Here is a 15,090-nt window from a genome sequence, read left to right as displayed (position 1 = left end):
TGTCTTTTCTCTCCCACCCATTGCGCTTCCGCGGACTACACAGCAAGGACGGTATCGTCTCGTCCTAGCAAGCATCCTTCAAAGTTATTGATCTATCGCACTCAAAGCTTCGTCCACCTCTAGCGTTTACTTGGGGCCTTCGCCTGCCTTGACTCTTTGTATGGTCTCCGGCGCACTGACTTCATCGAATATACACCTATTTCCGACGATATCTGGTACTACTCATGGGATATCAAGACATGCCAGACAATCTCCATCGGAGCATATCAACGCATCAGGGACAATCTCAATAAGGACGTTCTTTCCGGACCGCCTCGGAGTTTTAGGTATCAGCATAGTGCTACGACGAACCAATCTTTACCTCGGTGCCAAGGGGTTTTTCGTCAGTCCATCAGCCATGGTGAAAAACAATGGCCATCTGCATACTCAATGCATCGTGGATGAAGGTGTTTGTTTCAATCGCGGTCATCGCGCGAGACCAGACAGACCATGCTACTCTTCATCTTCGGCTCGTGCGTTGTTCCACGCTCCTCGCTGGCAACTTCACATATCCTCGGTCAAAGGCATTGTAAGCTAAGCCGATCACCTGCGACCCTTCGCATATGTTCACTGTAGTGCACTTCCGCATGTAGTGGCTTTCGGCAAGCATGCTTGGAGTATACAGGCGTCATGCATCATGTTCAGGCGCGGTATACCGCAACGATCTATAGGAGAAGCTCAGACGCACCTGCTCGCAACATACCCATTCCTTCATTTACCCCGGAGACACAAACCATACTGCACTTCTTTCATCTGTCAGACTTGCGGAAGACTCGCTTTCATGCTTGGCCTGGTTCTCGTTGTGCACTCACCTGGTCATCACCGTCGCATCCTCGATTCGTGGACACAGCGGCCATTTTTACTTAACGCGTTGAAACTGACTCAGACCTTGCACACCACTTCTCCACGGCCATGCCAAGTCGCATACGTGCCCTACGTCCAAGAAACGACTCTACTGCTTGTGTCTACTACATCCCCAACGTCATGTCTCAGCAGCTTACAGGCGGCGGAAGTCTTCGCCACGTTGCGGACCTGACTTTCGTGTCACTAAACACCGTTAGGAAGGCCGTCTGCAGAAGGGATGACCTACGAAGCCGTCTCCTAATTTATGCCGCCAAGTGCTGGATTCCCTGAGCTTTCAAGGAGGTCTTAATAGCCCAAAATATGGATAGAGCACATACTCCCTCCGTTCTATATGATCTTCGGTCTTAGGGGTCGCAGTGAAAGCAATGATACTGGGTTTCGTCTTCTTCGTGTGATTTGACCGTATTTCATGGTAAACTATCTGCCGAACGTTCTTCTGTGGCCTCTAGGAGTGCAAGTGCTTGGGGTATAGGTGTCGCTTTGGCTTATCGTCACGCAAGCGTTCTTAACGGACGTCATGTTTCCATCCTACTCATGGTGCCGTCGGCCTCTATGCTAATGCTCCTTCGCAGAACACGCTGCTGCCGAGGCCAGTCTGTGATTCATACCCTACGCCTCGATACATGAAGCACTAGCCCTTGCATGCTCGCGTTGGATATTAGGTCTTCTTCACACCGTTGTCCACGATGAAAGCAGACGCGCGTTGTTTGAGTTCCTCCTCTTTACCTGCCACGAAGACAGACATAATGAGGTTTGGTGCTATAAAGATGATCGCTACGCATACAATTCAATACTGTGGACCTGAATTCTCCATCTCATGCCTGCTGATCCTGAGCGACAGTTCGTCAGGCTCATCTTCGACGTCTCCAAAAAGTACGCCAGCTGGGATCCAGAGGTCCCTATCGACGTAGGCGACTATGGACGTATCACGGCCGGGCGGAGTGGACTATTCTTCTGGCGCCGCAAGGGCACTTTCCTGAAAGAGGGTAACATCTACGCTAACGGACAGGCCGAGAAATTCGGCATCACTCTACCGCATGAGCATGGCTCACAAGGGGAAGAGGGAGGCGTGGCGTGGTTCGTTTCGGGTAATGCAACGAAGATCGACTTCGACGCAAGTATTTCGTCGTACGCTGTTTTTCTATTTCTTCTCTTTACGAGTATACTTATACAGCTTTCCGAATAACTACAGAACCACACCAGCCCTTGCTAAATGTAGCGTCAAGGCCGGCTTCCACTTTGACTCTTCTCCTGCTGCCATCCTCGCCATGCAGAACGACACAATCTGGACGATCAATCCTCCCGGAAGCCTCCGCCTCCTCGCCAAAGAACCCTCCATGTCCAACCGCGTCATAGTCTCCGAAGTCCATCGTTGCTCGTCCTACATCCGCGCCCTCACCTCCTCCAACTCTCGCGACCTATACCTCGGTGTATCTGCTGAACCTCCGGCCGCGTCTCCCGCTAAGGGGAAGGCGGGTGTGGAGGCCAGGTGGGTTACGAGCTCTACAGCGGGGAACTTCAGGTCAAAGGTGGATGCGAAGGACGAGAGGAGTTTTTGCCCGTTGTTTAGGTTGGTGACGTTTAGGGAGACGGAGGTTACGACTGGGATGAGAGGTCCAAAAGAAGTGGATGTGGGTCAACCGCTGCCCGATGCTGTTCCACCATGGGATGCCGCGCCTGTGACTAAAGATACAGAGTGAGTTTTGTTTAGATCGGGGAAGTCTGGTGAATGAACGTACTGACGCCACTCCTCACATTATAGCAAGCGTACGGATAATAGTAGCCACAGGTGAGCTCAAAATCGCAGCGTCTTAAGTAGTGACATTGACGAAGTGCATACCGTTCCGTTCAGGTCCAGTTCATGGAGCAGGTTTCGTCGAACGACGCAGACTTCTCGTGGACGCGAGAAGAGACGTTCCATTGCTCAGACAGTCGACTCTGTTTGATTTCCGTTGCAAACAGTGCCATTTTATTCGTCTCTCAGCTCTTCAGTCTCTACCTTTCCGGAATATGTATCTCTTCCTCTTGTTTCCTGGACAGTCTATCGTCAACCCTACGCAGCCTACTTACTACTCGTTCAGCTTTCGTACTCTATCCCTTATTTTAATTTATATGTTGGGTTCTTGCATTACGATGCGTCTCTTCGACAATGACCTTCAAATGCAAGCCACTGTGGCCGAGGGACTGCGGTACGATGCGAACGTGTAAAAATGTTCATCATTGTCAGGAACGTCACAACACAACTGTTTGACAACCACGGGATCGCTAGGCAGCACAACCCTTGCTTAGACCCTATACGCACAGATAAATACCAACACGATAGGCGTAGCCATCTCTCTGTTCGTATCGGTCAAAGTCTATAGGAGACTCACGCCTACGCACGCTTTCGCAGCTTCTCATTCCCTCCACTGTTTATTTCTCCGCCCATCGCCTCTACTTCGCCTACGGGCCCAGTTTATTTCTTTATACTGTCATCTCGACGTCATGAACAGCACTTCAGAGAATCTCGTGAAAATGTCAGTTAATACCGTTCTCGCGAAAGGTCACTTCTTCTTTCCACCTTCCAAATAAATCATTAGCCACCGATACATACGGACTGTCTGTAAAAAAGCCATGATCAACGTACTTGATCGTATCTGTAAACGCAAATGCACCGTTCCTTGACCTCTTTGCCTCCAACTTGACGCTTGCCTTGAAAACACGTTCTGCCGTCGGAAGCCTCAACAAAACCGCGAAGTAAGCGGGGCTCGGAGCACCACAGCGAGATGTCTTGTTCTCCTCCATACGAACAACCATTTTAGATCCTCCGCTCCCTTCGGTCTCGAACTTCGAGTAATAGTCTATTGTAAATGTCCTGCACCATTTTCCGGAAAGCGATAGATTTGAATTGAAGGGGATGGCACTGAGCTGGATAACCGAGCCAATCTCGGTAGAGAAGAACACGGGGAGATGATTGCCTTGCGGTTCTGCCAAAGTCTTACTCGGCAAGACACTCTATGGAGACCTAAATTAGACATGCGTAGGTGAGAAGAAACCACCAGTTACCTGGATAGATAGCGCTTCTGATTGATCGCTGTGGAAGTCAAATTCCATGACACAGCTCAAAAATCTTTTGTTTTGACCCTTGGCTAGGGTAGTTAGGAAAGCTAAAGCACAATAATGGCATTCCCTTCCTTGAGCGTCGGTGACGGTTTGATACCTGAGCAACTTAAACATCAGGACAGGTGCAGCCTAACATCGATATGAAGTATACACGAACCGTATTTCCGTTTGTTCCACGGAAAGACGCGTGCGCCCGACTTTAGATGATAGGACTCCTTTTTTTCCCGACCCAAATATATCTACTATTTGTCTCCTAGCTGTATAATTGATGTCTATCATGGTGACATCGAATGCAAAGACAAAGAAGAATAGTACCTGGAAGACTTGGAGATGGGATGTCCGGTATCGCTCCGTTGCCCTCAGGCTTAGGCCATTTTAGCGGTGTATTCGATGCTTCCTCCGTATCTAAATATTATGTTACATGCGCCGGGCATGTTAGAGAGCATGAGGTTACCAACCTGAAGCGTCATGAGAGACCCTCATGTCCGATGAGGGTGTGGCTACGCGTTCCTCATGAGCCTGATTCCCTGTAATTGGTTCCCTATCAGGTGAAATCGAATACAAAGAAACATAATCGTACCGGGAAGACTTGGAGATGGGATGTCCGGTATCGCTCCGTTGCCCTCAGGCTTAGGCCATTTTAGCGGTGAATTCGATGCTTCCCCCGTATCTAAAGATCTTTTTACATACGCTGGACATGTGAGAGAGCACGGAATTACCAACCTGAAGCGTCATGAGAGGGCCCCATGTCCGACGAGGGTGTGGCTGCGTGTTCCTCTAGGGTATGAGGCTGATTCCCTGTAATGGATGTCTATCATAGTGACCTCGAATACCAAGGGGAAGAAAAGTACCTGGAAGGCTTGGAGATAGGATCTCCGGTATTGCTCCGTTACCCTCGGGGCTAGGCCATTTTAGCGGTGGATTCGGTTCTTCCTTTGTGTCTAAAGATTTTGTTACATACGCTGGACACGTTAGAGAGCACAGAATTACCAACCAGAAGCGTCATGATAGGCCCCCATATCCGATGAGAGTGTGGCTGCGCGTTCCTCTACCGTATGAGCCTGATTCCCTGTAATTGGTCCTCCATTCGTAACATCTTCCTTGATGGCGCGAGTGAATACAAGGACACACCTTTGTCTGACTCGGTTACCATCGTCAGGTCCGACAAACTCGAGGTATTTTCTTTGAGGTCGCGAATATATTGTATACGCGAGTCCACGGCATTCATTCCGTCGGCAAAGGTGACAACATTTACTGAAGCACGTAGAATCAAGTAAGGTAAATACACCATATTGAAGATAAGCATGAGGCGAACTGACCGTTATTTGCAATCATCGTTTTATGCATCGCTTTACAACGCTCCCATTGTACTGGAAGTTGTGTCTGGAGTACGGTCACATCATCTGAACAATTTTATGGGTGAATCCTATGTACGGGAGTGCGTTGGATTCGCTGACCTGAGAACACGACCGCGTCCATATTCTTGATACTTCTATGGTACAAAAATATATTAACTGTCAAAAGGTAAGTGATGCATGGCGTAGAACCGTACGGAGTATCACGTACCATTCGATGCAACTAAAGACCCGACAATTCCCTTGTATTTTACCCAATCTTTTCGTAACATACTCAGCAGATATTGTACCTCCATGACATACGAAAGGGAGGGGGGCATAAGCATGGCCATTGGATGAAGGGCTTAGGGCTTTATGCAACAAAGAAGCGAAGACACGTTATTTGGAACATGCAGTGTCCACGCCAACTAAGATGCGGAGCGGGAGAAGTTGATCATTCTAATTAATTTCTCAAATAAAGATCGCGGCCCTTACACTGAATGCATGCGAAGGCCTGGCCGATGTAATGTGACAACACTATGGCAAAACAATGGATCATAAATGGAGATTCCGGTGAGACTGTTCTTTCCGTCCCTATAAGTAAATTGAACACATGGTAAATGCAGGAACCCGGAATCTCCTCATGGACACCTCATATAAGATACGTGGAAGTTTTACTCCTGCCATCCGCTAGTACCGCCCACAACCCCACATAACCTTCCGATAACGCGACCTACTAGTCCTTAGGATGAGCACAGTACACTCCAAAATTAACACCGAAGGAGCAGAGATGAAGACTCAATGGGAAGCGTATAAAGGAGCTCTCGGCTCTGTTATTGCGAGCAACGGTACGCACCAAATCATGGATCGATATTCCTTGCATCACTGAGCCCTGTCCTAAATTAATCCTTTAGTTCAAATCGGCGCGTATATGAATGCTGTGAAAGAGATGGATAGGGCAGTGGCCAATGCGATGAGTGGCGTAAAGGGTATGCTCCATTACCTGTCCGTCAGATAGACCATTCGCGCTTCATAAACATACTTAGGCGCAAACAAAGATTTGTTATACAAGTGGTGTGCTTCGAAAGCCACGTTCTCGAGCTTTGTACTCGGCAATGGTAAGTACCTATCTCTTTATAAACATTCAGGAACCACGCTAACAGTCAGATCCAGTCTCTCTTGAGGCCTACAGTAGCCAAATCGATGCTATGGATATGCGCGTAGAAAAGCTGTCAGGATTGAAGATGCCTTAGGCAAAATAAAGAGGGTCGCAGTGGAGTCAACCTCGAATATTGCAGCCGACCAGCCGAATCATTTTTGAGCGCGAGTCTGACAGCTTTGTGTAGCTTGGGTGTTCATTTTCCGTTTGCGCTCTATGAGATGCGGGTTGCGCGTATTGTATGATATATCCGCAATCTTTTCGAAGTGGGGACAAGGTCCACACTGGGAGTCAGATTCCAGATTCCGGCTTTCCGAAGCATATCTGTCGCTCTGGAGAGATCCGAAAACCCAAAGTAGCAGACGGAGATGAGCTGTACGCGTAGGAGAGCCTTTAGTACATACAATAGCTGTATTTGGCCGCTTTAACTAGTGCACTCCGACGCAAGGGATTATAGACACCGCCCAGAGACTTGGACGGACGTCGATTAGAGAAGATTTTGAGGGAAGGTAGCTTCACGTCTGTCTACATGTTCTACACTGGATAACTTCCCGCAGGGAAATTATATGTTTATTTGACACTGATTCAACGCAATCGATGCTCACTAACGCTCGGAGAGGAACATGGCAGCCAACCATTGAGCTGCGATCGTCATTTCTGAGCTTTGCCGAGCGACGGTGATCGTGTCGACTCAACATATCCTTTTCTCCGCGGGAAGTCATCCACTATACGAACAATAAATTAGACATGTACTCCTTGATCCACATCTATTGCATATCGGGGATGCCACACACCTACGTTCATATTTCATGAAGCCTTATGAGAGTGGATGACTTCCCGTGGACAAAATGGTATGTTTATTCGACGTTATCACCTCTCGGCAACACTCGGAGATGGAGACGGCAGCCAACTGCAGCCAACCATTGAGCTGCGATCTTCATTTCCGACTTTTGCCGAGCAGCGATCGTGCTGAACCAATCCCGATGTATATATATTTTACGGGAAGTCGACCAGTGACAGGTTATCCACTAAAAGCACTATTGCTGGGCAGATGTATTGTCCTTTAATTTTGCACAGCGTCCGGTCCCCCCCAAAAGAACTTCCATCTGAATATCTGACTAAGATGCTATGAGGCCATGCAAGGTGCAACAAGCGCACGAGGAGTCAAAACTATGAAGCAGCGCCAGCAAGGTTGCTCAATGATGAAAACTACGTACTAGTCCGCAATATGATCGCTTCAGAGCCCACCAGCGAGGCTAAGGTTTAGCCCAGACCATCCGAATTGCATTAGTGGGACCGGATGTCTACTGCTGTCGACCTACCCCCTTATTTGGTGTTCTATTTGAGTCGTTGATGTGCGTCAGGGGAAGCTGTTCAGGTACTGACAGTAGCTCCACGATCATGTTCGGAATAGATTACTATAGGACACAAATATTAGGGCTGAATATCATATGATAGTCAATAATTAGGTAGTCCAATTGAACACGGTAAGAAATGTCTCAGAGCTCGAGAAAGCTTCGAGTCTTCCTAAAGCTCTGGAGAAGACTCTGAAAGGTGCTTTGTTTCCTACCGGCTCCACGGAATCAAGCGTGATCGAAGGACATCAAGCGGAAAGGGCACTTAGACAAGTTTAGAGTGTGAGAAGAACGCTAGGGGCGTGTGGTCTTGCTGCTGCTGTCCTCGTCGATGGTGTGACAGATAACGCAATATAGCCTCTTCGTTCTTCGACTGATATTTCCGGATATTGCCTTCTATCGTTCTTCTAGTAGAACTCTCGTTAAATATAGGAGTTTGCGTGGGTTTCTCCGCAAAGCATTAATATACGACAGTGGGAGCTTAAGAAGACGTGTTTATGGCGAGGCAGATGTTTTAATGGACGACTTCCCGTAGAGAAACATTATATTTATTCGGGATTGATTCAACACGATCGCTGCTCGGCAACAGTCGGAAATGAAGATCGCAGCTCAATGGTTGGCTGCCGTCTTCATCTTCGTGTGATTGCATCGAATAAATCTATCATTTGTCCACGGGAAGTCATCCAGTGTCTCAAAAGGACAAACTTCTGACAAAGGGACGAGTAGAACCAGATGGTATCCGGTTAGTTTCCACTATGTAGCGGCACTGAACTGTGTCATACATCTCTCAAATCATAATGGATATTGCATGGCCAGTCGAGACCATATAAACTCAGTCTAGGATTCAATGTTCATCAATGTCGAGCGGCATGAAAACATGGAATTCGTGTGGCACCCGGAGCTCATCGCTGCCAAACCGAATTCTTTGTGGCGGCCAATGAGCGGCTTCGCCTGTTAAAACCAGATTTCTCGGATTTCCCTGATGAGCTCTTTACGGACTAAGTAGATACGGAGTGGAAGATGGCGGTAATGGCAGATTGACCAGAATACCTCAGTACGGAGAAGACGCACCTGATAGCACATGTTGTTCCTAACTCTGCTCCAAGCCTTCATAAAGACGCTGCAATAGAGACAGTAGGGAGCAAGACCGAATAGATGCACACCCGTGCGCGTCATGGGACATAGAAGTAGCAGAGAAGATGAGCAGTAGTAGCAGTGGACGCAGCATCTAGGAAGGGAACTATCGAGGGTAAGAGTGCAAGGGGCTCGTGTCGATTGGTGTCAAGCCTGTCAAGCGTCGAGAAGTCAAAGGTTTTGACAGGCTTAGACACCACTTGCCCCGTGAGCCCGTTAATTTGTGCTTGGTAGATGTTATGAACTTTTTGTATTTACTATAAATATATTACTATTCTTACCTGCATGTCCATGTCAAAAGAAAAAAGAAAACACCCTTGCCACAAATGCCGCGGCCGAGTCAAATCAGCGATGGTTTGAATCGGCTACCGGTCCGGCGTTCTGACTTACGCCACTTCGCTCGGGCCACAGTACTGATCTCCATCGAGATCATCTCCTCCTTGTACCTTTTCTTCCTCTTCGAGTGATCTTTGCTCTTGTGCTGCTCTGTAATGCTCACATGATTAGCAATGTACTCGATTACTGAGCCATTTTCTTATCCTTGGGTTTCTATTTGTTACACTTGGATGTTGCTTAGAAATCTCTCTTTCTCATTCGTTGGCTCTTTCTATGGCGACATTATTGACTCATTGTACTTATTGCGCTTTTCATATATAATGAGAATCCGCGCGCGACGAAAAAGAAAAGTGGCGACGAGAGGTCGCCTACGAGCTCGCTCGGAGCGTATCGGACCGACCGGCAAAGAGCCCGAGGAGGTCGTGGGTTCAAACCAGCGTGTTGCACTCATGCGGCCTCAGTGCCGGTCATTTTCCCTAGGTCTCCTTTACTGGCCAGAAAGCCCTGGTAATTTGGAAAAGTTATCTAGAGGTAATAAAACATTTACTAGGACATTAAAATGGAGCACAGTCCACCGTCATGACTTTGCACTGGCTTGGTCTGCCTGTGGCTTGAACCCGCGACCTTCTCCGGTTCATTGCCGGTCGGTCCGACGAGCTCCGAGCGAGCCCCAGAGGTGACCTCTGGTCGCCAACTTTTCTTTTTCGTCGCGCGCGGATTCTCATTATATATGAAAAGCGCAATAATAATCGTGGTCATTCATGATTACTATTTTATTCTGTATCTACATGTATAAAAACTCGTAGATATACTGGAATAAAACCCAGACTTGTTCTGGTCTGTTTCCTCCCTTGCGCACCTCCTCAGCTTCGTCCTCATCAGTCAAGCGCGACCTAGAGAACCCTAATCGAGTCGTTGACAGTAGATCTGCTGGTGCAGTCCTGAATTCTTCGTTCCAACATCGTCCCCGCGGTCTGTGATTTCTCACTGTACGACTCTCCATCGATGCACGTTGCGCTCAATGGGTTTACATTTATGGTGAAGCGTTATTTTGACCGTGACCTCGGACCGCGCGTGTCATGACCGCTGTCTATGACACGCCTTTTTTCCCTTATGTAATTCATTTTCCCTCGATTAGCTCTACCACATTACTCTCGCCACCACCTACGAACCTTCGCGTGGGTCCCATGACACACTCACATTTTCCCCGGCATTTATCCTATTTTATTTCGTCCTCTCAACCCCATCGAACCCGCACAGAGCGTCCGTGAGATTCACCCGGCTCGCGCGTCGCGTCCAACTTCTTAAGTCTCAGACCGCGCGAAATGTCTCCTGTGATATGTTCCCTATCAACACACGGAGGAATGAGTACCCGCATAGACCAATACATGCCAAGGAGACTGCTATAATTTTCGGAGAGTTTCTACGATTTTATCTGAGCCACGCAAGCCATCCGATCGCGCTACGGAAGCCGGCACCGAGCTACCGGTTCCTGTAGAACAGTTCGAACTCCGACGCGCGACATTTCCACACACCTTCGGGCGAAGCTACAAGTCGCTACACTGGGACGTTCGACTCCAAATGAAATCCTAGGCTGTACTATCAATCACTGGCTTTCGATCTATCCAAAAATCGCAGAGATTGGACCACTCCTTAACTTACGACGGGACGTTCTCCACCCAACTCGAGCCAGGGCCATCAGATGAGACTCTAGCTCGTGTTGCACGATCGTTAGTCGCTCAAACGCCGATGATTCGTTATGGAGGGTTAGCTATTGGCTTGAAGTGTTCGTCTACGTTGTGTCCTGGTTTCATCTATGCCTGAGAGGCCGAGGATAATTGTATAAGTTCGTGTCTCTGTACTGTCAACGACTCGATTAGGGTTCTCTAGGTCGCGCTTGACTTGTTGAGACGAAGCTGAAGAGGTGGCTAAGGGAGGAAACAGACCAGAACAAGTCTGGGGATTTATTGTAGTGTAGCTACATGTTTTTATACATTCAGGCTTAATGAAACTACCTAAGCATGAATGACTCGAACTACTAAGAGCAATGAGAGAATAATTGCGCGATTTAGAAAGCCAACCAATAGAATTGAGAGCCTTCTAAGCAATATCCAAGAGTAACGAATGGAAAAGCAAGGATAAAGAAACAGATCAGTAAGCAAGTGCATTAATAATCATGTGAGGATTACTGAGCAGCACAAAACCACAGAACACTCGAAGAGGACAATAAGGAACGACGAGGAGATGATCTCGATAGAGATCAGTGCTGTGGCCCGGGCAAAGTGGCGTAAGTAAGAACGTCGGACCGGTAGCCGATTCAAATCATCGCTGATTTGACTCGTCTGCAGTCTTCGTGGCGAGGGTGTTTTTGTTTTTATTTCGCTCATAAATTCGTAGGTAAGAGTACCAATATATTTTATAGTACTACAGAAAGTTCATAACATGTACCCATTGTCCTCTACATCTATTCTTCCTATCCCTTAGCTCGTTCTTTGTGTCTCGTTTTCTCGATTCGTTTTGGCTACCTCCCTTTGCATGCTACGAGTACAGTACACGCGTCTCTCAGTGTTTCTTCAAGCGCTCATCCTCAGTGTACATTTTATTTGTCTTCTCCTTTGACCTACCCTTCCAATATTCGACTTTACATTTCGTTCTACTTACTGAACTAGTGGTATTGGGACTCCAGTTTTCTGGATCGTCTATTCCTGGGCCTTCCAATATACTCATTATTCCTCTTACCCTTTTTCCGACCCTCTCCCTCTTATTTTCGTCTTGAGCCGTGGGGTAGCCTTACACCCGTATCGCCGGTCGTGACAGCGCGGGTCTTCCATATATGATCCAGGAAAGTTACTCTATAAGTATACTACTAGCAGCCAGCCCGTGCTACGCACGGGGCTAGCAGAGGAGCCGCTTGAGTAGAAAAGAAAGCTTGACGAGAAAAAACCTGAAGGGTCTTCCTCGAACTCCGGGCCGAGGCGCTATCGCGCCTTGCCCCTCCGTTCTCCAAAAGACCCTCCGGTGTTACATTCCCACAGGCTGACAAAGCGTCCTGTTTGGCATAAGAGTCCCACGGAGACAGGATTTTACACCCACAATAGCGCAACATGAATGGTGTCCTAATACTTACTTCAACTGCTATGCAGAGCTAGCAGAGCTCCGTGGTGCGAAGGCCCGCCACTTGCCCTCCACAGCGCATCCCCTATCTTAACTTACAACGTTGAGAAGTGCATTGAGCCAAATGTATAAAAGGCTCATTCTGACAGAGGAAAAATCCACCTCAAGAGCTGCCGCCCTATGTATCAACGTCGACCGCACTTAGAACTTCGCGCAGCGGCTCTGCAGCAGCGAACTTTCGAGAGCCTTGTGGTGGCGCTGGGCCACAGCCTTAGTCAGCTGATGAGTTGCCTCGGAACCGCCCGGTTTGGTTAGCCAATCATTTATCGAGCAGGTTTGTCTTTATGTTTGTCTGCGTACTGTAGTATAATCGACTAGCAGCAAGCCCGTGCTACGCACGGGGCTAGCAGAGGAACCGCTTGAGTAAAGTTGAAAGCTTGACGAGGAAAAAAACTGAGGCTCTTCCTAGAACTCCGGGTCGAGGCGCTATCGCGCCTCGACCCTTCGTTCTCCAGAAGACCCTCCAGTTCTACTTTCTCCCAGTTCCAGCTGAGGGAGTAAGCAAGATGTTATTACACCCTCCCTATGCACGAACCTCGAGCTCGAAGCTATTACATACAAGCTGCAGAACGACGTTGCGAGTGCGATGATTTCAGCTAGATATCCGATGTCCTAAACTTTGGAGAGCTGTGGAGGTGACACCCGCCCGCTTCATGACCACCTCGAAACCCGCCTGGCCTGACAGTACCAAGTATAGTTTTGCCTCAGACATGCCGCCATGGCCTCTGTCGTACAGTAGAAGCAACCAGTCTGTGCATTACCGCGGGTCTTTCAATATCCTCTGCCTCAGGAGATGCTTACGTCTGAGACCGTCAACCATCCCGAAAAGTTGTACTGGAGCTGACAGTATTGAATGAACTGCAATCCAGCAGTATGAATGAACCCCATACTCGCTCTGAGACTTGTCTGGAAGCCGAGAGATGAGCACAAGTATCGGAACATGATGACCGTCGGGGAACTTTCGAGAGCGACGGAACAAGTGCACGTGTACGTGGCAGTGCAAGTTCGGACCCGGCCGAGGCGCCCCAGCCAATCGGATTGCGTCTTTGTCGTTTGTGTCCGCGCTGTAGTATAGTAGACTAGCAGCCAGCCCGTGCTACGCACGGGGCGAGCACACTTGCATCAGGAAATATAAACGTTCGAGGTTTTCTCAACTTGAATTTCAGATATATTTTGCATGTACTATAACGCGAGGTAGAAACTACTACATTAGGTTTGCGTCAAAGGCGAAGACTGTTCCTCATGGGCAGTGCTGTTACGGGACTGCGACGTCCTCGGTTTCTTGCGCTGAGCAAGGGGTAGTACTGCATCTGAAGATTCTGCATCCGAAACCGCCTTATCGTCCGCAGGACTGTCTTCCGCACGTCTCTTCTCTAGGGCTCGGGGACTCGGAGTCGGAGACGACGCAGCATCAGTGCCGCCGACATGGAACCTCAACATTCTCCGTCCTTTCGGGGTCTTAGGCGAACGTTCTGAAAGATAGTACGATCGTCAGTTTAAACTCATACAGTAGCGATCCGAAAGAAAAGGAAAAACACACCAGGGGAAGATGAACTACTTGCAAGGGAAGAATTGACACCGAGGAAGTCTAGATGACGGTCTATGTCCACGACAAATCGAGTAGGTTGATCTTCCTCGTCTCGTTCAACTTCAACCAAAGGCGCCGTAAACGTGACTATGCTGAAAATATTGGGCAGAGCTTTCGCTCGATTTGGCCACTTTGACTTCTCAGCGATCCTCGCAGTAATTGGGAGCACGCCGTCATGGTCAAGGTTAGTCCATTGACGTGCCTCCATGAGGAACAAAAATGCGTCTTTCTCTACAGACGATACGGAACCAGATGCGGTCAAGAGGCATCGACGGCGACCGTAAGCCTTCTCGTTACGCTTCACATTCACGATGGGGATGATCTATGATAGTGCACATAGGTAAGGCTATCTTAAAAAAAATCTGGTTCGGGGGACGTACCTCAATGATATCTCCAGACACATCATAATCTTTGTGTTCGAAATCCTGAGAGAGAATGTCTACATCTTCTCGCATTTTAACAACCTGAATGCAATCCAAACATTATCGGCATCAGTACCATACGCAACCACTCGCAGGCAATTCAGAATTTCGACGAACCTTGGCTGTAACGAAATACAGATCACCATCTTTCTTGAAGTTGATGTTCTGGTCATTATAGTAGCGGAGTAGACCCACGCAGAAATCATCGTTTCCAGGTCCAACGTAGATCCCAGCATTTAAGAGCACAGTGCGAGGTTTATTCGGAAGACTACGTGGTTCCTCCAGAGACATGATACCCGTGAGATGGGCACATGCCGCAGGCGGCGAAGCTGAAGAATGAGAGGAGGAGGACATGAGGCTATTATCTGGACACAAGGATATCGAGCTCATTGTATTTATATTCTCAGATCACAGAGGAGACGTTGATACAGTGAAGTCAACGGAATGTCGTCGAAGTTACCAGAAAGGATCTGTCAGACAAACGAAACTTCGAGAATCAGTGGCTATGCCACTCATTGTACTGCGAGACGCTTGGCACGGATTCTCGGCACTACATGATTCTGGAATGTTCAAGAGCATTCGC

The 15,090-nt window shown here is 48.3% G+C and overlaps 4 protein-coding genes across 4 annotated transcripts; 2 read left to right on the top strand and 2 right to left on the bottom strand.

The window, feature by feature from the left end:
- Positions 1-1,720: 1,720 nt before the first annotated feature.
- STEHIDRAFT_57908 (uncharacterized protein) lies at positions 1,721-2,603 on the top strand (the record flags this gene model as incomplete). Its single annotated transcript, XM_007303960.1, has 2 exons — positions 1,721-2,031; positions 2,096-2,603. 2 exons carry the CDS (start codon positions 1,721-1,723, stop codon positions 2,601-2,603), a joined length of 819 nt encoding a protein of 272 aa, XP_007304022.1.
- Positions 2,604-3,420: 817 nt separating this feature from the next.
- Positions 3,421-5,656, bottom strand: STEHIDRAFT_110898 (uncharacterized protein; the record flags this gene model as incomplete). Its single annotated transcript, XM_007304040.1, has 13 exons — positions 3,421-3,463; positions 3,530-3,897; positions 3,949-4,102; positions 4,163-4,262; positions 4,321-4,410; positions 4,464-4,532; positions 4,586-4,675; positions 4,729-4,803; positions 4,857-4,946; positions 5,137-5,259; positions 5,325-5,388; positions 5,463-5,497; positions 5,572-5,656. The coding sequence occupies 13 exons, from the start codon at positions 5,654-5,656 to the stop codon at positions 3,421-3,423; spliced, it is 1,386 nt and encodes a 461-aa protein (XP_007304102.1).
- A 431-nt stretch (positions 5,657-6,087) lies between these two features.
- Positions 6,088-6,592, top strand: STEHIDRAFT_110897 (uncharacterized protein; the record flags this gene model as incomplete). Its single annotated transcript, XM_007304039.1, has 4 exons — positions 6,088-6,187; positions 6,254-6,328; positions 6,386-6,457; positions 6,513-6,592. 4 exons carry the CDS (start codon positions 6,088-6,090, stop codon positions 6,590-6,592), a joined length of 327 nt encoding a protein of 108 aa, XP_007304101.1.
- A 7,114-nt stretch (positions 6,593-13,706) lies between these two features.
- On the bottom strand, positions 13,707-14,861 carry STEHIDRAFT_139306 (uncharacterized protein; the record flags this gene model as incomplete). The annotated part of the gene is made up of 4 exons (XM_007304038.1): positions 13,707-13,969; positions 14,038-14,407; positions 14,466-14,549; positions 14,625-14,861. 4 exons carry the CDS (start codon positions 14,859-14,861, stop codon positions 13,707-13,709), a joined length of 954 nt encoding a protein of 317 aa, XP_007304100.1.
- Positions 14,862-15,090: the final 229 nt, after the last annotated feature.

The sequence above is a fragment of the Stereum hirsutum genome (genome assembly GCF_000264905.1).
Source record: "Stereum hirsutum FP-91666 SS1 unplaced genomic scaffold STEHIscaffold_7, whole genome shotgun sequence".
Classification (NCBI taxonomy): domain Eukaryota; kingdom Fungi; phylum Basidiomycota; class Agaricomycetes; order Russulales; family Stereaceae; genus Stereum; species Stereum hirsutum.
This window is presented reverse-complemented; position numbering and strand designations above follow the sequence as displayed.